The sequence below is a fragment of the Phycodurus eques genome, chromosome 18, assembly GCF_024500275.1.
Source record: "Phycodurus eques isolate BA_2022a chromosome 18, UOR_Pequ_1.1, whole genome shotgun sequence".
Taxonomy (NCBI): Eukaryota; Metazoa; Chordata; class Actinopteri; order Syngnathiformes; family Syngnathidae; genus Phycodurus; species Phycodurus eques.
The window spans coordinates 10,203,214-10,226,292 of record NC_084542.1 but is presented as its reverse complement, the minus strand read 5'-3'; the positions used below and the strand labels follow the sequence as shown (position 1 = coordinate 10,226,292).

The 23,079-nt window shown below is 38.8% G+C and overlaps 1 protein-coding gene across 1 annotated transcript; it reads left to right on the top strand.

The window, feature by feature from the left end:
- Positions 1-932: 932 nt before the first annotated feature.
- On the top strand, positions 933-22,878 carry LOC133417378 (phospholipase B1, membrane-associated-like). Its single transcript, XM_061705115.1, has 42 exons — positions 933-984; positions 1,108-1,179; positions 1,242-1,302; positions 1,404-1,438; positions 1,820-1,904; positions 1,992-2,043; positions 2,184-2,249; positions 4,099-4,164; positions 4,256-4,317; positions 5,453-5,528; positions 6,705-6,860; positions 7,804-7,878; positions 7,960-8,031; positions 9,239-9,313; positions 9,420-9,480; positions 10,154-10,212; positions 10,941-11,014; positions 11,102-11,145; positions 11,215-11,323; positions 11,640-11,691; positions 11,870-11,950; positions 12,023-12,088; positions 12,152-12,252; positions 13,466-13,547; positions 13,637-13,741; positions 13,904-13,999; positions 14,149-14,220; positions 14,603-14,680; positions 15,104-15,164; positions 15,268-15,326; positions 15,848-15,915; positions 16,006-16,049; positions 16,971-17,070; positions 17,587-17,638; positions 17,727-17,807; positions 19,414-19,479; positions 19,564-19,658; positions 19,749-19,830; positions 19,917-20,021; positions 20,138-20,233; positions 20,323-20,397; positions 22,118-22,878. The coding sequence occupies exons 1-42, from the start codon at positions 933-935 to the stop codon at positions 22,376-22,378; spliced, it is 3,330 nt and encodes a 1,109-aa protein (XP_061561099.1). The 3' UTR covers positions 22,379-22,878.
- The last annotated feature ends 201 nt before the right edge of the window (positions 22,879-23,079 follow it).

The window sequence follows — 23,079 nt, the reverse complement described above, 5'->3', positions numbered from 1 at the left end:
CCCTTATACATGAACTATGTGAACCGCCAGCCTTTGAGAGTTACTGATGCCGGTTACAAATGCATATGAACGTAAAAGTCTGCGGTCTAATCTAATGTGACGGCTTCATGTGGAGAGATAGCGAATAATAAAGATAATTGTTTTCTCACTTTTGCCCCCATGGCACGATGTGACGAAGTGAACACTCAAGGTCAGCAGGGAAAGTGTCAGGATTTATAATCCAGGTCAAGACACAAGGTCACAGGTTCGAAATGCAACTCTGCTTAACTTCCGGCTTTGAGATAATGCATTAGAGTTTGTGGCTTAATTTCAGACTTGATGATGAAAAAGTCAATTTTGAATGCATAAATCTTTATATCTTTTATTTTCAACCTTTTTGGACGGCTTTAGATGCAACGTAATCCTTCAATTTCAGGATGCAAAAGATCTTAATGCACAAAAACAATGGATTCAAACGGTGCCTAATTATAGGTCGAGTGTCTTGCCATAAAGAACAACAAAAAAATAACTATTTTGTTTCTGTCCACAAAAATGTTTCTCAGTAAAGTGAATTAGAAGTTAGAATACATTATTACCTCTGATGGTACTACAGTATTTGTGAATATCTCGCCACATGAAGATGAAAATTAGATGCCACAATGGCAATCATTTATGTATTCATTGATCAGTCCACTTTCACTATTGACGATATAACGTTCCATTAAGGGTCTTATCAGAGTGATTGTTTCACTTCTTCAACGATGTCTTTTGAACAAGCGAATCAGGCCCACCCCCTCCAACATATTTATGATCGCTATTTATGATCGCTATCATCGACTGTGGCCAGGTACAAGTGATAATAGACAAACCGAACCGCCTGACAGAGTGAGCCCAGACGAAAGACACTCTATGAGGATACATTTGGGAAAAAGATTTTGGGATTTTTGATAAAGATGATTCTTCTGGTGCTTCTTGCTACCTTCCTCAAGTTCTCCTGGACAACAGGTCACTAGGTGTTTTTTTTTTGTTTTGTTTGTATATGTAATATACTGTATATATGTGTGTGGTGTTGGGAGCATGTTGGATGGGGATGAATTAATATAATGAATTTTCTCTGCTGTTTTCCAGTAAATGGGCTGCATTGCGATCAGATGCTCCACTCTCATCAGCCCCCTTTGAATGGTATTCCTAGCAAGCTCCGTTAGAGCACATTATACAATATATTAAATACTTGCATATTCATTCTGATTTTGTCTCTGAAGTAAACAGTGTAAAGCCGGCAGACGTGGCGGGTTTCGCCTCTATCGGACTGCACATGCACAGGTGAGCTTTATTATTATAATTTTCATCAAAATAATAATCATCATTATTATTTTATTGCCACATAAAAGACTAAATATGTTTTTTTCCCCCCCCCCCTGTAGCACTAAGTTGTCCAATGTAGTATCAAGACTACAAGGTGAATTTTCAACTTCCTGTGCGCACTGAGATGTGGAAATTTTAACTACCGGTACTCCTCGGAAATTTGTTATCTAGTACACTTGGAATAAAAGTACTGAATGTACAGTATGCCATTCAGATAAAACACATTTCTTCTGACAAAACACCCGCTTCAGCTATTTCATAGCTTGGTGAAATAGATGCAGTGCCTGTATAAACTGTGTTGAATGGTAACCGGTGTAATGTGTACAGGCTCGATATACAGTAGTCATACAGTATATACTATACAGTATTTACAGTCATATAGCCCATGTACCTGCCTGGAAAGTGCACTGTATTGTCTCATCAATAAATGCATGAAGTACATTGTTATGAAAGTTTGGGTTTTCCCCCTTATCAGAGCTGATGAGCATGTTCAATCCTGCACTGATGGATGCTTATTTGGAAGAAACGGACATTAATGCCCCTCAGTTTGCAAGAGGAGGGTAAACATATTTCTCCAAAATCCAATGAAAATATATCTTAAATACAATGTTGCTTTCAGTGTCAAGTTTCAAATGCTCTGCTTGTAGCACATTGCTGGAGCAAGCAGAAGAGGCATCACGCTACCTCCAGAACAATCCGGTATGGAGGCGATCCAGTCTAAATCAATATCAATATAATGTGCTCTTGTGTTTAAGATTATATATATGATATATTTTTTATATATCATTTATTTTTCAGTTGTTTTTTGAAAATGTCCATCCTGATGATTTCTCTTTCAGCATTCTTGGAAACTGTTACTTCTTTTTGTGCAAGTGGACCAGTTCTATGCATGTGACCAGCAGGAGGTAAATAGTCCTCACCTTTTGTGTTAATGTGCATGAAAATGTAGATCTTCTCTACTACCGTACGCAGGGTAGCCACATTATCAATTGGATAATTATGCATTTTCATTCATCAACGTGACTTAACATCTAAATCATTACACTTACATTGTATTCAAACCTTCTGAATATACAGTGCATCGAGTAATATGTAGAAATGTACAGTAGAACTTACAACCCCAATTCCAATGAAGTTGGGATGTTGTGTTAAACATAAATAAAAACAGAATACAATGATTTGCAAATCATGTTCAAACTATATTTAATTGAATACACTACAAAGACTATATATTTAATGTTCAATTTTATCAAATGTATTGTTTTTTGCAAATAATCATTAACTTAGAATTTTATGGCTGCAACACGTTCCAAAAAAGCTGGGACAGGTGGCAAAAAGACTGAGAATGTTGAGGAATGCTCATCAAACACCTGTTTGGAACATCCCACAGGTGAACAGGCTAATTGGGAACAGGCGGGTGCCATGATTGGGTATAAAAGGAGCTCCCCTGAATTGCTTAGTCATTCACAAGCAAAGAAGAGGCGAGGTTCACCTTACACATCTGTGAAGGCACCATTAATGCTGAAAGGTACATACAGGTTTTGGAGAAACATATGCTGCCATCCAAGCAACGTCTTTTCATGGACGCCCCTGCTTATTTCAGCAAGACAATGCCAAACCACATTCTGCACGTGTTACAACAGCGTGGCTTCGTAGTAAAAGAGTGCGGGTACTAGACTGGCCTGCCTGCAGTCCAGACCTGTCTCCCACTGAAAATGTGTGGCGCATTATGAAGCGTAAAATACGACAACGGAGACCGTGGACTGTTGAACAGCTGAAGCTGTACATCAAGCAAGAATGGGAAAGAATTCCCCCTACAAAGCTTCAACAATTAGTGTCCTCAGTTGCCAAACGTTTGTTAAATGTTGTTAAAAGAAAAGGTGATGTAACACAGTGGTAAACATGACCCTGTCCCAACATTGAGATTTAATGAGGTATGTTTGCTCATCACACCCATCAATTGTTGAGTGAATTATATATATATATATATATATATATATATATATATATATATATATATATATATATATATATATATATATATATATATATATATATATATATATATATATATATATATATATATATATATATATATATATATATATATATATATATATATATATATATATATAGAGTTTTATCTACTGTTTTGAGGTTCTAGCTTCTGCATGTGTGCTTGCATGGCTTTTCTTCCTCACACATTCCAAAAACATGAATGTTAAATGTATGTATTTCTGTATTTTTGTATTATGTATATATTTTTTTATTTTTATAATCTTTGAAAACTTTTTATAGGGTTTGCAAGATAATTTGGCTTGGAAATGCCCAGGATGCCTTTTTTCACACGATTCTAATTGTTCCAAAATGCCAGCCAGAGGAGACAGCTGGCTTTCTCATGAATATTTGATATGTAAATAAGCTTTGCTATGATTGGATGTCTTTTCTCCTTAATTTGAATACGCAAAACTGATTTGCACTGATTGGTAGAACGCTATTTCTATCATCGAAGATATTTTTCAATAAAGTGTGTGTGTGTGTGTATGAGCGAGATAGAGACAGAGTGAATGAGTGTGTATAATGTGTGGCTAATGATATTGCTAGTTTGCCTCAAACGCGTCCAAATGCTTTTTTCCGTAGTCTTTCTTGAGTTGTTGATTTTCGCTTCCACAGTAGTGCCATAAACACAGGTGGTCATGTGATGACCGCTGAGCGATAAAGACAAGGTTCACGGCGTCTCTGTGCACGTTGCAGGTTGAGGCCGTTATCACATCAGCCATCAGCGAGGTGGACGCCGGCTTACAGCTGCTGCGTGATCAGGTTTACAATACTTTACATCACAGGAAATCAACTCATCTCCAGTTATCGTTATTACACACTTGATATCTTGATTTGTCCAATTGTGCCACAGCTGAAGCGGACTCTTGTCAGTGTTGCATTATGGGATGGAGAGAACGACACTTTCCAAAACAAGTACGTGCTTACAAAATGATTGAAATACAGTATCTCACAAAACTGAGTACACCCCTCACATTTCTGTAAATACTGTCCGGGATTTTTTATTATATCTTTTCATGGGACAACACTGAAGACTCCTTTCACCGTTGACACCATTGAAGGTGTTGTTATTCATAGTGCCACCATGATTTTATCGTTCGTTGGAGGGGATATGCTGTGTATGAAGTCCTCTGACATATTTCAGTCCCCAGTAGTTTTCATCAGCTCATACTGTATTTAATTTGGGTACCCGCTAATGTTCAGTTTCACGGACGGATCGCTGTGCCCTCTTCCGCATATAGAGACGTCACCATGTAAGATTATTTGTGCCGCTTTTAATGGGAATGGAAAAAAAAAACCGGCTTAAATTGGACAGGATTGAAGTCGGCTGTGGCGACGCCCGCACCAGCGCAGACGTCCTATTTTAAAAGCGACGGGGGTACGCCAGTCCACGAACTTACCAAAACCGGGTCTAGCCCACCGCCTCCTCGCAGAGTTCCGCCTAGCGCAGCGCTGGATTTAAGCTAGTCACGAAATGTGTTTTTGTTGTTGTTTTTTGCTCCTATCCATTAATTATGTAATTGTTGTGGATGGGCATCATAATCAATTTTTAATCCTAAAAAGTGTGTTGACTGACTGTGTGGAATTGATTGTTGAATAATTGCATCTTAAAGTAAATTGAAAGCAAAATGGCAGAGGTGCAGTTAATTCAGTCTCCACTAGTTTTGATGTCATTGATGGGACATTGAGGTACAACAATTCCGAACCGAAGCTGTAAATATTTATTTGAAAAAGTCTTTAAGGTACCAAGAAAGAAAAACAAGACCCAATTATTCAATTTAATGATGGCTGCCTCCTATCATCTCAACTTTAATGGTCAGCTATTCAAATAATTTTGTCCACATGTATTTCTAGTCTCGTGTTATTGATTTTCAATTGGATTGCCTACACAGGATAGCTGTTTTGCTTGATTGCTGCCAATGTTGATTATGTATTTCATATAAGACATGCATCGTGAGACTGTCATTGTCATGGAATGACCTGTGGATGATCTGATTTAGAGACAGTACTCTCTCATTTGATGAGTTGATTTATTTTTTCCCCCTGAAAGGTTGTGTCCATGTTTGGAGCAACATCAAGACGGAGAGGTCAGACTTGTAAAAGCCACGCTGACTCATGCCCTGCAGGTTTGTCGCTATTGTTTCAATTCGTCTTCATTTAGCTCTTCAGTTAATGCAGGCACTGCATGCATGTACGCGTGTCTGTATGTAGTTTATGATTTTAAACCGTGACACTAGCCAGCCTGAACCCATTTATCTGCCCTTGTTCTCCAATTGGCTGTCTAGTTAATTTCTATTTATCCGTCATTTTTATCGTCATATTGTTTATATTTTTCATGATCTTGGAATTTGGTGTGGGTTCTCCAGGTGATAGATTAATAATACTAGCCATTTGTCAGCCATTTTGAGTGCGATTGTAGGGAGGGTGGTGCGAAACGACAGCGAAAGACAGGCTGAGTACAGGCTGCAGGTGCAAATGTTTTAGTTGATAGTGACTGCATGTGACTGAGCAATGCGCGAGAGATGTGATTTATGTGATACGCTTTACATGTACATAATGCATTTGTACTGTCGAGGGAGCGTTTTGATCTGTAAACAAAGATGGAGATGATACGTGTGTCTCAGGCAACTTGAAAGTGATGCTATCAGGACAAAAGAACAATAGTTACCGGTCATGTCAAGTAACTGTTTTTGAACAGAACAGAGATAATTTGATGGTACACAACGTGAGCGTCATTTTTTTTTTCATTATGTCCTTCATCCAAACTTGGGGTTCTTCTTCCATTTCTTTTGACAGCAGAGTTTCTTGTTGATCTTGTTTGGCAAGAAATTTGTTGCAGGTAGAGAGTCATTCTAGCACTATACCAAAAAAAAAAAAAGACAATCTAACAAGGGCATACAGTATACCAAAACTGTGCCAAGTACCCAGAGTCATTAAACAATCGAAACAATTATGCAGTGACGATATATTTTGTGGAAATAATGCAGAGCTACAGAACAAGTTTGAAAAAAGATCATTCTGGTTATTCTGATTATTAAACCAGCATTTCCCCACAGAATTTAGCGGGATATGGGTTCAAATTGATAAAATGAGCCAGTCAGCATAAGTGGCTGTTTGAGAGAAGCAACACACAAGAAAAATATACTGGACGTAAATGTTTGCCTGTTCTCGTAAACTGTAGTAGGATAAAATCAGAAGAATTTAAGATAGAAAAGTAGCTCTGCAATGATTGACTTTTCATGCATCAAACGTCCTTTACTGGAGGCTAATTTTCCTCTTCCAACACGTTGGCATTGGTGCAGGCATCTTTGGATGAGCTCCTGGTGAAGAGACGCTGGTACAGCGGCAAAGACGACTTCGGTGTCATCCTGCAGAATAAACCGCTGGTCACACACCTCTCTCCTACTAATGTGAGTCTTTTCATGTCTTTCATTCACTTTAATGAGGGTTATGAAGAGGTAGGTATTCCTATTAGTTTTTAGTGAGAATTTACTCTTAACACATTCACTGCCATTGACGGCTTTAGAAGTCAAATATCCATCCAAAATACAATTCAGTTGATTTTTCGTCATTATTTTTAATGAGCAAAACTTGTGTGAAGCTGTTGCATCAAACCGTCCAGATGTGTTCCATACTAGAAATCCAATTTATGTTTAAGCTGGCGGCACGGTGGACGACTGGTTAGAGCGTCAGCCTCACAGTTCTGAGGACCCGGGTTCAATCCCCGGCCCCGCCTGCGTGGGTTTTCTCCGGGCACTCCGGTTTCCTCCCACATCTCAAAAACATGCATGAATTGGAGACTCTAAATTGCCCGCAGGCATGACTGTGAGTGCGAATGGTTGTTTGTTTGTATGTGCCCTGCGATTGGCTGGCAACCAGTTCAGGGTGTACCCCGCCTCCTGCCCGATGACAGCTCCAGCACGGCCGCGACCCTAGTGAGGAGAAGCGGCTCAGAAAATGGATGGATGGATGTTTAAGCTTCCGCAGAAGTCGACACTATCTATCACAGTGGTCCGACATTATTTGCAAGGAAGCATGTGGAAATTAAATTGCTTTAACTAACACAATTCAATGAAATAAAAAGAATTCCTGGTTCAAATAAAATAGATTAAATAAATCTTTTTAAAGCAACAACCTTGCCTCCTACAGGTCCCTGATACTAATAGTAACCCGTGTAGCAGATCGCCCCGCATGGCTTGTAATAATGCGAACGATGTCTCTGTCATTGCCATGGTGATTCGCGATCTTGTTAGTACAGGCAATGATTCGCCAATGACACTTCTCAGCAAATGATAAATCATCCTCATCACTTTGGATGCTATCAAATACAGTAAGTCTGTTTTGTGACAAGTACAGATAGTAAGTAAGTAAGCACAATGTTCGTCGGTGTCCTCCGTCCAGATTGGGAAGCCTCTTTCCGAGTCGCAAGCGTCACATGAGGCCGATAAACTGATGTTGCACTTGTGGACCAACCTGGTGAGGCCCAATGCACGTGCCAGCAATGCGCTTTCAATCCCGGCGACACTCGGCTATTGTTGTGTCGAACGTGTCTTTCAGCTGCAGCCCGCAAGTGACAAACATAACACAGACGACAATGGAAACATCATCGCGTTGCAATGTCCAACTGTGGTGAGTACACCGCATGGTTGGGGTTTTACACGGACAGCAGCGCTGTGATGGTGATGCACTTGTTTTAACTATTGGAGGATGATTCAGCCACAACTATCAAGTCAAAATAATAGCCATTATCTATATTCATTGGAAACAAATGATTTAATTTGTATTGAATTACAGTTAAGTCAGCCACACTTGATATTTTGATTAATAGTAAGTCTGGTAATGATTTAATTCTATGGTATAGAAAATTGGTTCTCAACTATTGTCAGCCTGGGACCCGCATTTGTCTCATGTTGCATGCAACCAACCCATTGTACAGAAGTTAGGCAGAAGAAAGAATGTGTATTGTTAAAAAATACCCCGAGAAAACACACAAATATTATTGTTTGTTTTAAACATAACCACTCATGGTTTTAAAGTGCCCTCCTGAGCACCTTATTAAGGAAGTGAGGATGAACATAACTGTGATCTTTATCTTGGCACTTATCTCGTCTTTTTAGGAAAGTGCAACATCAATAGTTTCCCTTCTTTTTCGGAAATGAAGGCTGCAGACTAAAGCAACTGAACATTTTTTTACAGTCTGAATTACGATGCTATTAAATTTCTTACTACCTGTGCACGACACACCCAAAATGTCTTTGCGACCCACTTTTGGGTCCTGTGCCACCAGTTGAGAAGCACTGGTATTCAGCGAGTGTGGGCAAAGTAGAGATTAAAGACGGTTCTTTAATGCGGCCCACTCAGCATTTACGTGATCAAGAGTCCTGTGATATTTGTGGCATTAATTTAGCTTCCTTTTTTTGGTTAGTTAAAAATGTATTTCATAATTTTTTTATGTATTTATCCAATTAAATAATTGGTTAATTGTACATCATAAAATGTTACAAAAACGAGTAAAATATGTTTTATGCTGTGTATGCATTTGACACTTGTATTTTATTGAAATTTGTAATGATACAAAATAATTACACATAAAAATAAGAATTGATTACCATTTATTATTCAAATAAATAATTTTCCATATTTGACATCAACTGTAGATTTATATATCGATTTTTTTCAAACCTCATCTACGATTGGCCTGACCCTTCTGCCCATTTTAAAAATCCCAGCCTTGGTAAAAAGGAAGTGTTTTTCTCCATTCAAACAGATTTTGACATTATGATTGATTCATGTCATATTCCTCCCCTTGCCTCTTCTCCTTCCCCCCTGTATAAAGGACCGTCCCTTCCTGAGGACGGAGGGAAACTCTCCTACAAGTCACGGCGGCAACGCCTCTCCTGTCATCCGTCCAGTAAGTTGTCTTTCGTGTCACCGAGAGCCAAATGGGAGCCATTGAGGCGGCGTTGTGCGCCTCTTGTTTCTTTCTGACTCTGGATGCGCTGTGTGCGTCTGCTCAGAATACAGGCACACCCATGCACTGCGAGGACATCGGCCCTTCCCATTCCACACCCGCCTCTGGTAAGTGGATAAAATCTTACTTTACAAAATAATGATTTGATATTGTACCAAATCCATGGCATTCCCTCGCTAAATTGCAGAGGTGGCAAAAGTACGCAAAGTCTGGACTTAAGTAGAAGTAATGATTCGATTCTTGTACCAATCAAGAGCTCAACTGACTTTGCCTCTCTCTCTTTTTTTTACATTGTGTTGTTTTATTCCATGGTATAGAACATTGCTTCTCAACTGTTGTCGCCCTGGGACCAGCATTTTTCTATTGTTGCTAAGTCGCGACCCATTTTACAGAAGTTAGGAACAATAAAGAACATGTACAGTATTGCTAAAAAAAATAGCCCTTAAAAACACACGGATATCATTTTTTTAAACCTAACGTGCTTTTAAAGTGCCTTTCTGCGCACCTTATTAAGAAACAGTAACCTAGTATTTAGACAAAGTAAGGAGTAGGACATACAGATATTTGTTGTCAGAAAAATAAGCACCCAAGTAAATTACAGCGACCTGAAATTTCCAGCTCAGTACATTAACAAAGTATTTTTCCTTCGTTTACTTCCCACCAATGCCGAATTGTCTCAGTTGTCCGTTGTTCACTGCCCTGTCGAATACATTACACGTGCGGCACAGAGTTGATAAATCCCATATACTGTAGTAACCGTTGCTCTTTGTGTTTTATCAGTGCATGAACTCAGGCCAGGAGATATCAGAGTGGTCGCTGCTGTGGGAGACTCTCTGACAGTGAGTGAACCTGAATCTGGCTTCGCGCGGGACAATACATGACACAGGAAACTCTCAAAAGAGTTAAGAGATATACAGTACATGGGAAATATTTTTACTGCACGTTTGGATAATTGTGTACTATTACTTATCGGACATTTTTAAGTGAACAATTGTTTTGCCTCATTCTAAAGGATCATGGTGACTTACGTGTGTATACATAATACAACTATAAATTTAGAACAATGATTATGCCTTTAAGAGTATGCCATGGAACTAATTGTCAAAATGTAAAATAATACAAAAATAAAAATAAAAAAAGCTTTTTTTTTTTTTTTTAAATTAACAGGGTTTTGCAGTCTTGTGTCACTTTTTTTTCTTTATCATTTTCAGCTTAAATATACACACTCACCGAATAAAAATGTAGTTAAACTCCTCATTTAATTCATGTGAAAGAACTCAAATGCTTGAAAAAGAACCTACAAGTAAATAAAAACAAGTGCATTCCTGTAATTATGGAAATGATACCCACTCGATCCACAATTATTTTCCAATTGTTACATTTCATTTGTTTTCTGATTCATAATGCTTAAGTGAGGCTTTAAACATAGCAGTTATATTTATCAACTGAGAGAGTCGGTATTGAAGTAGTATGGTTGTTAATCAGTCCTGTGGGTTATTAATCAAAAGAAGAATTTGGTCAAACATAACATTTTACGCAAAACGAATGTATTTTCTTTGCCCTCCAGGCAGGGAACGGAATTGCATCCAGCCCAGCAAACGTTCTGGATGTCTTGACCCAATACAGAGGTTTATCGTGGAGGTGCCAAAAAAAAATAACTTTGTAGTGTTTTGATAAAACAATGTTTTCATTCATTTAATGAACATGATATTTTAATATCTTGTCTAGTGTTGGCGGAGATGACAACCTCACAACTGTAACAACTCTGCCCAGTGAGTATATTTTAAAAACTTGCCCTGGAGCTCAAGTTGTATTCAACCTATTTTGTTATGTTCATACAGATATATTAAAGCATTTTAATGCCAACGTGACGGGTTACTCCGTTGGGAGGGGGAAACAATACACACCTCAAGCTTTTCTCAACCAGGCTGTTGCTGGAGCAAAAAGCAAGTAAGTACCTAAAAAGTCTTTCATTTCATTATTTGTTTTAAACAAGAAAAACAATCCTTCCATGAGTGACGGGGTTTTAGTTTATGAGCACATGACAACCTATTATAGACACATATTATATTGAAGTAATTATTAAATAAATTCAGATATAACCTACAGCCCGATAGTCACATGACTGATTACTGATACATGAAATGGTTTGATGTGCGGAATGCTAATATAATCATTGCAGTCATGCTTAAAATGGGGTTTACTGACCAAAAATGAAAGAAAGCGGAATTATGATTATGATTATATTTGTGTGTGTGTTAAATAGGGACTTGCCATCTCAGGTGCGAGCCCTCGTGGCGAGGATGAAGAATGACTCTGTAAGTACGCCACAGTATGTCTGTTCCACAATAAAACCTTCTAATAATAAAACGCAACTTACTCCTGTAGAACGTGTACAAGTTAAATCTAATTTTAATTCTAACAAAATCACGTGAAAGAGACAATACAAAAAAAAAAACCCATTCCTGTATTTTGATGTTATACTCTTCCACGCAGAGCATCAACTTTGGGTCCGACTGGAAAGTGATCACTGTGTTTATAGGTGGAAATGACCTCTGTGACTACTGCTACAATTCTGTGAGTACCTACTTTCAAAAGAGCGGAAAGGGCATGAATCCAGTTAACTGCTTCATTGAACCCGCTCTGCAGCTCTTTTACTCCGTGGAGAGTTATATCCAAAATATCCAAGAAAGCCTGGATTATCTCCACAAAGAGGTAAAGTAGACAAACTGCCGCTGCAATTTCTCTGCACGGTCTGACTGAGAGTCTCTCTGCCAGGTGCCTCGAGCTCTAGTCAACTTAGTCGAACCCCTGCACATTATCCCCTTGAGAGAAATGCATGTGGACGCCTCACTCAAATGCCCCACCTGGCTTGTCAAGTGAGTAGTTGAAAAGCTTCAAAGTGAGCCCAGCGTTACACAGGCTCGTCGTCTCTCTGTCGGTCCCATGATGGGCCCGCTTCGGCTATTTAGTGGCGTCCACGACCCTCGACCAAGTCAAAAACGTTCTACAACAAATACCACCTGAAAAAAAACACAACTTAGCTCTCCAAGTGCCACCATTGTGACCAACAATAAGATACAGTAGCGTAGTAGGCCAAAGGGTTCATCCTAAAAAGTATATTTCATATTAATGTTAGTCACTGTAACATTACACAGTTTCAACACTAACACTGCACTTAAATATAAGGGAAAAAAACTCAAATAATGATTCAATTTGTATGGATTCCGCAGATGTTTTATGTGAGCAGGGAGGTTGACTGTCCCATACTTGAGTTAACTTATCATTAATTGCAAATTTTCTACTGTTGATTTATAGTTTTGTAAAAGAAAACTGCTTCATTAAAGTCTTGTGTGTGTGTGTGTGTGTGTGTGTGCGTGTGTGCGTGTGTTTGTGTGTGTGTGTGTGTGTGTCAAACTTAAGGCCCGGGGGCCAGATCCAGTTCACCACATCATTTTATGTGGTGAACTGCGTCTAATTTTAAATCTTATGCGTCTACTAATCAGTAGCAAAAATGCAAATTGTCTTCACTTTTAATAATGTTGAGATATTGCAGGCATTAGGTTACCAAACCCCTTTTTAAAATAATGAATTGAACAATAGTTGCTACTATTTTCCTTGACTTCTGATTTCAAAACTAAGCGTCCATCAATTTGTTGTCTGTATATCACAAGATTTCACGAGTCTTAATGGCCCTCAAAGAAAAACCACAACTACTATATGGCCCGCAATAAAAATGACTTTGACATTATCGGATAAGACAATCATTTAATCCCTACCAAATTGTTTAAAAAAAATAAAATAAATAAACTACCGAGTAAGAAAGTCTACATACAACTATTTTTGAAAGATGAAGTGGCATGTGACATTTTTGGGCGAGTCACAGATCAAAATAGAGCAACAGATAAAAAAGGCATTGAGTGTATGGAGGAGTCTACTGAAAAAAAAAGAAATAATAAAAAAAAAAAAATACAAATAAAGGAGAATGTTAACGAAGCTACCGCAACAGCCCGTCTTTGATCTTTTCTTATAACGATGCTATGTATTATCACTACTGTGTCTTATTTTTGATTTGTATCCATCCCTTTGCAGTATTCTGTGCCCTTGTGTTATCTTACCAAAGTCCAATTCTACAGCACTGGAAAAACTGGACCAACTAAATAGAAAATATCAGGTAAACCAAAAGCAGGAAGTCAAAGTGCAACGTTAACGGACGCTAGAAAATGACGCGAGCTGACGGTCGCGCCGTTCTCTGCCTCACAGCTGATGCTGAGCGAGCTGGTCGAGTCCGGTCGTTACGACACTCGGCCGGACTTCACTGTGGTCACCCAGCCTTTTTTCAGAGATATCATCGTTCCCAGACTGCCGGTCAGTACCGCTGCGAACATTTTTGTAGACATGACTGTGACCATTTCTTTCATCAGTTACATCACCAATTCAGCATACAAGTGAATGGGACAAATATAATGGTCAGGATACAGGATTTTCCCCTTCACAAAAATAAGAGCCGTAATGTTGCTTCTTTCGCAGGACGGCCGCCCCGATCGCTCTTTCTTCAGTGCCGACTGTTTCCACCTGAGCCAGAAGGCCCAGACTCAGATGGCTCGCTCCTTGTGGAACAACATGGTAGCACTCAAACATTTGAACCTGTTTAGCACTGCACTGAATTTATGTTTGTATGTGTGCAATTCACTTTATCCACAATAGCTTTACCACAACGAGACGGATCTGTTTAGATGGTTCATGTTTAGCTCTCATTTGTTCTGTTTTCCCAGCTGGAAACACTGGGAAACAAAACGTCCTTGCAGGGTTTTTCCGGAGACATTCAACTGAAATGTCCATCAAAGGTAGGACAGTTTAATGAGTAATTCCTAACAGCAAGAGATCATCAGGTGTGCGGTGGGAAATGATCAAATTTCACTTGTCTGAAAATGATTAGTTTATTCGCTATGTATATTTGTTCATCTGTCTATGCCAGTGACATATAGTGATGGGTAGAACAATGAAATGCTCATCAACTTGTGTAGCCACTTTTTGTGACACGTTTGTTTGGCGGTGTGCAGCGACATTTTCTTTTGATGTGCCGGGGAAAACTAAGTTAAATGACCATATCACTATCGCCGACTGATGTACTTGGACGGTAACAAATGAATGTAGTTTTTATTCTCTGTCTCGTGAGGTTCTTCTCGTAACAAAGTGCCAGTAATAATTCGGTTTGTTTGTTGACAGACTTCCCCATTCATCCGAACCTATCGCAATAGCAATTACACATACGCTGCTCCTCCGCCAACACCAGCACCTAATACAGTAAGTAGTTTGTATTTTTCATCCGACATACTCTTTAGCCAACAAGTACATTTAGTAACCTTTACTCTAGTGATAAAATGAAAAAAAAAAAGGGAAGATGAGACGATAAATAGGACTTTATTGCATTGTTCTTAATGTAAGAGGACTGTAACTTTTGTCCGTTGTGGATGAATAAAGTATGTACAGGATGTATGTGTAACATACAAGCAATCACATAACATTTGTGGTTTAAAGATTTTGGGGCTTTTAGAACAGTTTGAGGTGTTACTATATATTTGTTTTTAGAATTTCATGGCGTGCTAGATTAAATTCTCAAATCAAAACCTTTCCAAAAGAAAAAAATAACGCACAGGGCAAATGCTTTTGAATAAAGAACATTCTGTTAATAATGAGGTTTTTTTTTTTTTAAATTACTCCCCCCAGAACTGGGGAAGTGACTTCTCCTGTGTGGACCTTGCTCCATCTCAGTCGGTGCCAACATCGGGTGAGCTATACAGCGAACAATCATATCAACACGCGATAATCACATAACAGCTACTAGGAAGTACCGTTAAAGAGTTCACAACGTTTTTTTCTTATATTTCTAGTTCACAAGCTCAGACCAGCAGACATCAAGGTGGTGGGAGCAGTGGGAGACTCCACGACGGTTGGCGTCATGATTATTTTGGATTTTTTTGTTGAAAGAACACATTCTTGCATTGGTTGGCTGTCACACACTAAAACACACTACTTTCTATTCGGTTTAGACTAGAAACACTAACAACTGCATATTCAAAGTCAATGACAGCGCAGTGTGCAGAGAGGCAGATCGCGCTCCATTTTCGATGAATTGACCGACAAGCGTGTTGGCCCTCGGCAAGGATACGTCAGTGCATCCGCCATATTGAATGTGTCAGTTCTGCCTGTAAACTTTTCGTCCCGCCTGACGCTCCAGGCCTCTCCGTCTCCTCAGTCAGAGCGGCGGGATTGCACTCCGGCACTCCCAGAGTGTGGCGCTCCGATTAACCGAACGGCACACTCCAACAACGCTCTTGACTTTCCGAACGATCTGCGCTTAGAATGAATTTCGTACCCATAATACGCTTCAGTCTTACAGTCTGACTTTCACGTAGCATTGATTTATGCCTAGTTGTATTTTCACTTTCTTTGTCTATCAATTGAACACAGGCCGGCACTGGTGCTAAAGCGAAGAATCTGTTAGAGCTCAGTAGAGAATATAAAGGCGTGTCTTGGAGGTAAACTAAACCAAAGCACGGATGCTGAATGACGGTCACGCTTACAACTGACGACTAACGCGACGACTGTTTGTCGCTCTTCATCCGCAGCATCGGAGGAGACCGCACACTGGACACGGTCACAACACTGCCAAGTATGTCGATCACGCGCCGCACATTTTCATCTCAGGTCCGAGTTTCTGGTTTCAAATCTCGGCTGAGGCCTCCCTGTGCAGAGTTCGCATGTTCTGCTTGTGCTTACGTGGCTTTTCTCCCACATTCCCAAAAACATGCATGCTAGGTTGATTAAAGATATGAAATCGTCTATAAATCTGAATGGTTGTTTGTTAATGTGTCGTAGGCTACATAGTGTTGTCCACATTTCCCGCAAAGTCAGCTGGGAGAGGCTCCAGCTCACCCACAACTCGAATTTGGACAAGCACGATAGAAAATTGAGATACAAATGGATGGATTTTCAAAATATCATCCATGTAGCGACACAATAAAAGTATTTTGGCGTCCTAACGCTTAAATCACAGGACCAGGGGCCAGATCCAGCCAGCAACATCAATTTATGTGGCCCACTAAAGCAAATGGAGTGTCTGCTTCATGTTTCTTGCTAAATGGATTAGTTCTTTTTTTTTTTTTTTAATTTTGGCAGAAAATCTGTACTGGAATTGGAATGAAAAACTGGAATTTCACTTTTATGGGATACCACGAGCAATTTCTTTCAAAATCCCCAAATTCCTTATTAACATTATTGAACAATAATTTTATACTTAAATATTGGATGCCTGACTTCTGATTTAAAATTTGTTGTTAATATATGCAAATGCAGGGGCAATTGTTCAAGTGTAAAAGTGTGACATAAATGTAGTTAAATAGTTTTCAGTCATAATGGCCGTCTGAGTGGAACCATAACTAAGAAAAACATTTTTTTTTTTGGACCCGTCTGAAAATCTCACATATTGTGAGCTATCTTGAGACCGGTAGAAGAAGAGGACACTTTTAACCATTTCATTTAGCTTCAAGGTTTGTTCTTTTCATTTGACTAAATGTTCTCTGCTTCCTCACAGACATCCTAAGAAAGTTCAACTCAGCCCTGAAGGGCTTCTCCAAAGGTCAGGGTTCAAGACAGAAGGGCTTCAACATGGCTGCAGCAGGAGCCAAGGCCTCGTACGTGCTAATATTTATTTCCTACTGCATACAACAGAGTCGAAATATGGCATTTTATTACCTTTAAATTATACATATTGGACCGACAGTCATTTCAGTGGAGTATTGGAAACTTGACCAACTGGAGTAACTTTGTCTGTAGAGAATAGATTACACACACACACAAAAATATCAAGGTACTGTAAATAGTGCATTTTCTGTTACAGCTCTGATGTGCCAGTTTTGCATGTCTCTATGTAAAAGAGGCTACAGATACATTATGAAATGGTATACCTAAAAAGAAAACAAAAAGAAGACTTACATCAAAGTGTGAGTTGGGTGCTGAAGGCCTGCACACTACATGTAAACCACAGGCGAGGTAGTGCCATATTAATTGCATTATGAGTTCATATGAAAGGGATTTAAATGGGATGATGCATTCAGGAACGCGTGAAGAGTCAGACTAAAGGGTGGCGCTGTACCTTTAAGGTTGTGGTTGTCTGCCTCACATTATTTTTTGCATCTGGTCTGTCCCAGGGACATCCCAAACCAAATCCAAGCTCTCATAAAGGCCATGCGAGAACACAAGGTGAGGCCACTAAAAAGAGCAATTCCATTCATTATACTTACAGTATATGGTTGTTGTTATTGAGCTATAAGCGCTTGTGTTCGTACAGGAGGTGAACTTTGACAAGGACTGGAAACTTCTGACAATATTTGTAGGAGGAAATGACCTTTGCCATTATTGCAATGACCAAGTAAGTATTTTCACAAAATATCTCATAAGATTGTTTTTTTCTTTAAACGGCCTCCACACTAATATACGCCAAGTCTCAGTTGAATCGCCAGGGCAACATCCACTCAAATAAATACGCCTTCTGGTTTGATTACATTATGATCGACTGGAACGTATCAAGCATCCATCCATCCATTTTGTGAGCCGCTTCTCCTCACTAGGGTCGCGGGCGTGCTGGAGCCTATCCCAGCTGTCATCGGGCAGGAGGCGGGGTACACCCTGAACCGGTTGCCAGCCAATCGCAGGGCACATACAAACAACCAACCAGTCGCACTCACAGTCACGCCTACGGGCAATTTAGAGTCTCCAATTAATACATGTTTTGGGGATGCGGGAGGAAACCGCAGTGCCCGGAGAAAACCCACGCAGGCACGGGCAGAACATGCAAACTCCACACAGGCGGGGCCGGGGATTGAACCCGGGTCCTCAGAACTGTGAGGCTGACGCTCTAACCAGTCGACCACCGTGCCGCCCGTATCAAGCATCATAATTTTAAATTAAAAAATAATATACACTATATGTTGTTTTAATCAAGCATAACTTTTTACCTGTGGTTGTAAATTCAATCATGATGTACACTATACCAGTTTTTTTTTTTTTACAAAAAAAATACAATATATTGTATATATTTTTTTTTTTTTTTTTCAAAAGTACAATATATATACAGCATTTGGCTCTTCAAATACTACCATAACATTAAAATGATGTAATGTAGTATGTCTAAGTGTTTAACAAAAACAAGACATTTTATCCCTAAAAGCTACATTTGATGTTATTATAACATTATGCACTTGAACATAGAAACATACACTGTATAACAAAATAATGATTTGATTAACATTGAACACATTTACATTTGATTGAACATAGAAGTTAAATACAATTTTACCAAAATAAAAGTTTCAAACATTTGATTGACCATAGAAGGTAAATCAAATTTTACCAAAATAAAAGTTTAAAAGCAAAACCGTTCTAGAAGGTTAAATGCAAATGTGTTGTATTAAAATGTTAAATACAATTGAGTTGTATAGGCAGAAATTATTTTGCGTACAACTTGTGGTGCTAGTACCACATTTTGAGAATCACTTCACCATACTATGAGTTTATTTAATAAAGCATCAAGCCACATTGTTTGTTATTGGAAAAATATTTCTGAATTATGTAAAATTCAACACTAATATACAATATGTTGGGTTATTTAAATCAAGCAACATTTCGTATCCATGGATTTTTTTTAATGATTTCAAATTTAATAATCTGCAGTATATTATAATTTGTTACTTTTATGCAAATATTTGTCATTATTTAAAATGTAATAATAATGTGCAGTATATTACAATCAAGTATCATTCATATAAATATATTTTCTAATTATTTTTAATTAAATAATACAAATGTAGAGTGTAATATATTAACCAGGTATCATTGGTGACAAGAATACATACATATTTAATAATTTGGACAAGTACAGCCCTCCCCCAATGGACACCTGGTCCGCTCTGCATTTACATAAATGAGAATACAATATGATGAAATGGTCTGCAACTTTCATTTTGTGTTTTCTGCAGAATAATCTGTCCCCCAGTAATTACAGACGGAATCTGATGCTCGCTTTGGACAAACTCTACCACGAGGTGAGTTGTAGTAAGACGGCAAACGCACTCATCCACTGTCGTGCTGGTCCCAAAATGTGTCTGCTCTCGTGCATGTATGTGCAGGTGCCCCGGTTGCTGGTCAATCTAGTGGAGATCATGCAGATCGACACATTAAAACAAGTCAAGAAAAACACCCTGGGATGCTCCTTGCTTCAGAGGTTGCTTTTGAAAACGATCGTAGTCTGATTTTCTTTTATTCGGTGGCACATTTTAAAGTGTTTTTGTGTTCTCTCTGGCTTTCTTTCCAGAACTTCCTGTCCTTGTGTTATTAACCCAACTGAAAACTCCCCAGAGATAGAGGAGGTGAAACGAATCAATCTGGAATACCAGGTATATGAAAACTGCATTTATGACCATTTTTCTCATAAAAAATAAAAAAATGCCATCCTTTAAACTTCCCTTTTCCCCCATCACAGGCTGAAATTCATAATCTTATTTCTGGATCTCGTTACGATGGGAAAGAAGATTTTGCTGTTGTTCTTCAGCCATTTTTACACAATTCCTTCATTCCTTTTATAGGCGTAAGCAAATGCTACATACCATGAAATGAATTAAATGTGTGTGTGTGGGGGGGGGGGGGAGAATTGAAGAAAATCAATCCATGTTTTAAAGTAACCTCTGTGTTTTGTTTGTCAAGGAAGGGGAAGCTGACACCACTTTGTTCTCTGTGGACTGTTTCCACATCAGTGAGCGAGCTCATGCCGAGATGTCCATTGCGCTGTGGAATAACATGGTGACTAGTCCAGCTATCAACGTTTCTTGGAATTATTCTTTGGTGAATTTATCTAATATTATTATTATTATTATTTTTTTTTTAAACAGTTGGAGCCTGTAGGCAGGAAACAGGCTTATAACAACTTCACATATGACCGCTCCAAGATTCACTGTCCCACCGAGGTAATTAATGTATGTGTGCAAAGAGCATTGATCATTTTGCTCTTCTATCCAGGTTACATTAGGTCTTTTTTTTTTTTTTCAAATCACATCACATATCACATCAGCTAGCATGATGTACAGTCACTGTTTTACGATAATAGGAAAAGGTATGATAAAAATAAACTACATAAAGCAATCAAACTCAACTGTAAAAATGATGTGTGTTGTTGTTATATCAACCTAGTATTTTTTTAGTCTTCGCATAAGGATGTCCCCATGAAATTGTGGTGAGATCAGGGATGGGCATAATAATCAGTTATTTGGTTAGTCGTTCGTTACGAATTCTGCTGACTATGGAGTGGATTGTTGATTAATCAAGTCTTGAAGCAACCAATTCGGAATGAAGTGCACTACTTGACTCCAACTAGCAGAGGTGTTGTTTACTCACTGTCAACTACGCATTTTTTTCTAATTATACGTCTAGTTGGGCAATGTAAATAAGCAATCGTCAATGTTTGCGGTTACATAATCAAGTTTCTTTTGGTATATTGTTTATTAGATGCCAACCGAAATGAGATTTTAGGGGTCGATGCCGATACTGAGGGTTAAAAAACAAACAAACAAACCAAAAAAAAAAACATGTAGCTATCCAATATAGCGGCTTATATTTCATATATTGGCCGATGACTGAGATATCAACCGATATATGAAAGAAAAACATTTATATACACACAGGTTATACACCGTACATGAACACAAATTCTTATAATACCCAAATTATGATTCAAGGCAAAGCAGAACACTACTAAATTAAAATAAGGAACTTTAGTTAAATTTAGTTGAATTACTTAAACTGTCAACATAAGGACTGTAACCAGTATAATAATCTTATATTAGACAATGGTGGACCTGGGAATTAACAGTTGCATAAATGTTTCCATATAACAACAACAAAATTATCTACAGAGACTGAGGTAATAATTACGAAGAAGAGAGGGAACATTTTATATAAAATATTTTTGGGGAACAACCAAATCGTTTTGGGGGGGCCTTAAGAACATTTTAAAATAGGGTAATGATGCCACTGCTATATTTAATGGTGGACTTGGGAATTAACAGTTGCATACATCTTTATTTCACAAAGATGCAACGTACACAATGTTGGAACAATGTAATTCACTCTCTAAAACTGACATTTATTGTCATGGGGCACTAAAGTCTAGTGTTAAATGTTTTACAAAGCCTGTGATACGCTATTATCAGCCTGATTTATCGGTCGGTCTCTACGGAGCCCCCCTGATGCCAAGGTATGAGAAAAATAAAATTCATTGATAATCTGTTCCCTCAATTTAGTAATCCGTTCCCTCAGTTCAGTACTGTGTTTAGGAAACACGCAGGCTAATTGTAGCCAGTCCCGCTATATAATGATCAACCCCCTCGAACTACAGCAATATTGCCTTTCGGTTGAAAAAATGGGATGTAGGATATATCACGACATGACAATTTATACACAGAATTCACACGAGTAAGAATATAACATACAAATAGAATTGACTTCACTTGACAGATATACGTAGGTATACGGAGCCCCAGGCATTTGCTAAACTGAGGGAACGGTTGACTAAACTGAGGGAACAGATTATCAATGAATTTTATTTTTCTCATACCTTGGCACCAGGGGGGCTCCGTAGGTCTCTACTAGTTTGATTAGATTTTTTTATTTTCCTTTTTCCTCCAACAGTCCAGCCCCTTCCTCTTTACTAAAGTCAACAGTGCGCGTCGTCAACCTTGGACCACCACGGCCGCCTCCCACACCACCAGTACGACACAAACCGTGGTCATGCACCGTTGTGCGACCCCCTTGCCGCTGTGGGTTCCTGTGGTGGTGGGAGTTGTTAGTCTACTGGTGGGCATCGCCTTTGCCTGTTTCACGTGCTCTTTTGTGCTTCAAAGGAGAAGCAAAATACAGTGCCCAGTAGAAATGAAAGCAACAGGATTCTAATACAATTATCAGCATTAAGTTGTCTCAATGCCCGCATGCATCACACCTGGATGATTGGACTCTTAAGCCCACCTCGTCAGCCTCGCCCCAGTCTCGCTCTCTGCTGCTGTATTTGAAAGCGGTGACTCCAAACCACTGTGCCGTGAGCGCTCAACACGTGCCATAGGAACACTAGTCAATTATTTACTACTGTTCGTCTATCTATGCCAGAGACGTATCGTGGCAAGCAGAACACGGAAATGCGGCAGAAGGTCCGGTTCACTTGTGTATACACCTGTTGCCATTATCCATACAACAGAGAATGAAGCTTTGTGTTCAAACAGGCCCACATTTTTAACACCAAAACATCTTTACTTCTGCAAATGTACTTTTTGTATGTTGGTGTCCCGCAAGATTTTTCTACTGTAAAATATGCGCCTTGGCTCAATTAAGGTTGGGAAACACTGTTTTAAAGGACTTCATCTTCAAAATCTCTATCAGGGCGCAAACAAAAATGTTGTGTTGATGGCAAATATGTATTTGAAATATTTTGTAAGCATATCTGTCCTGAATTTATTATTCATTTGGAATACATATATTTCTTGTATTATATATGTATAAATAAAGTTATTGTACTGTTTAAAATGAGGTCCCAGGAGTCTTAATAAAAACAAAATGCACAAAGGCTAAAGAACACTTCCTCACCCAGCTGCTGAATTACA

Coding starts and splice junctions, on each gene's coding strand:
- LOC133417378 (XM_061705115.1), top strand. CDS start 933: ATGATTCTTCTGGTGCTTCTTGCTACCTTCCTCAAGTTCTCCTGGACA. Junction 1,180..1,241: donor TGGTATTCCTAGCAAGCTCC/GTTAGAGCACAT, acceptor TTGTCTCTGAAG/TAAACAGTGTAAAGCCGGCA. Junction 10,213..10,940: donor CTGTGGGAGACTCTCTGACA/GTGAGTGAACCT, acceptor TTTGCCCTCCAG/GCAGGGAACGGAATTGCATC.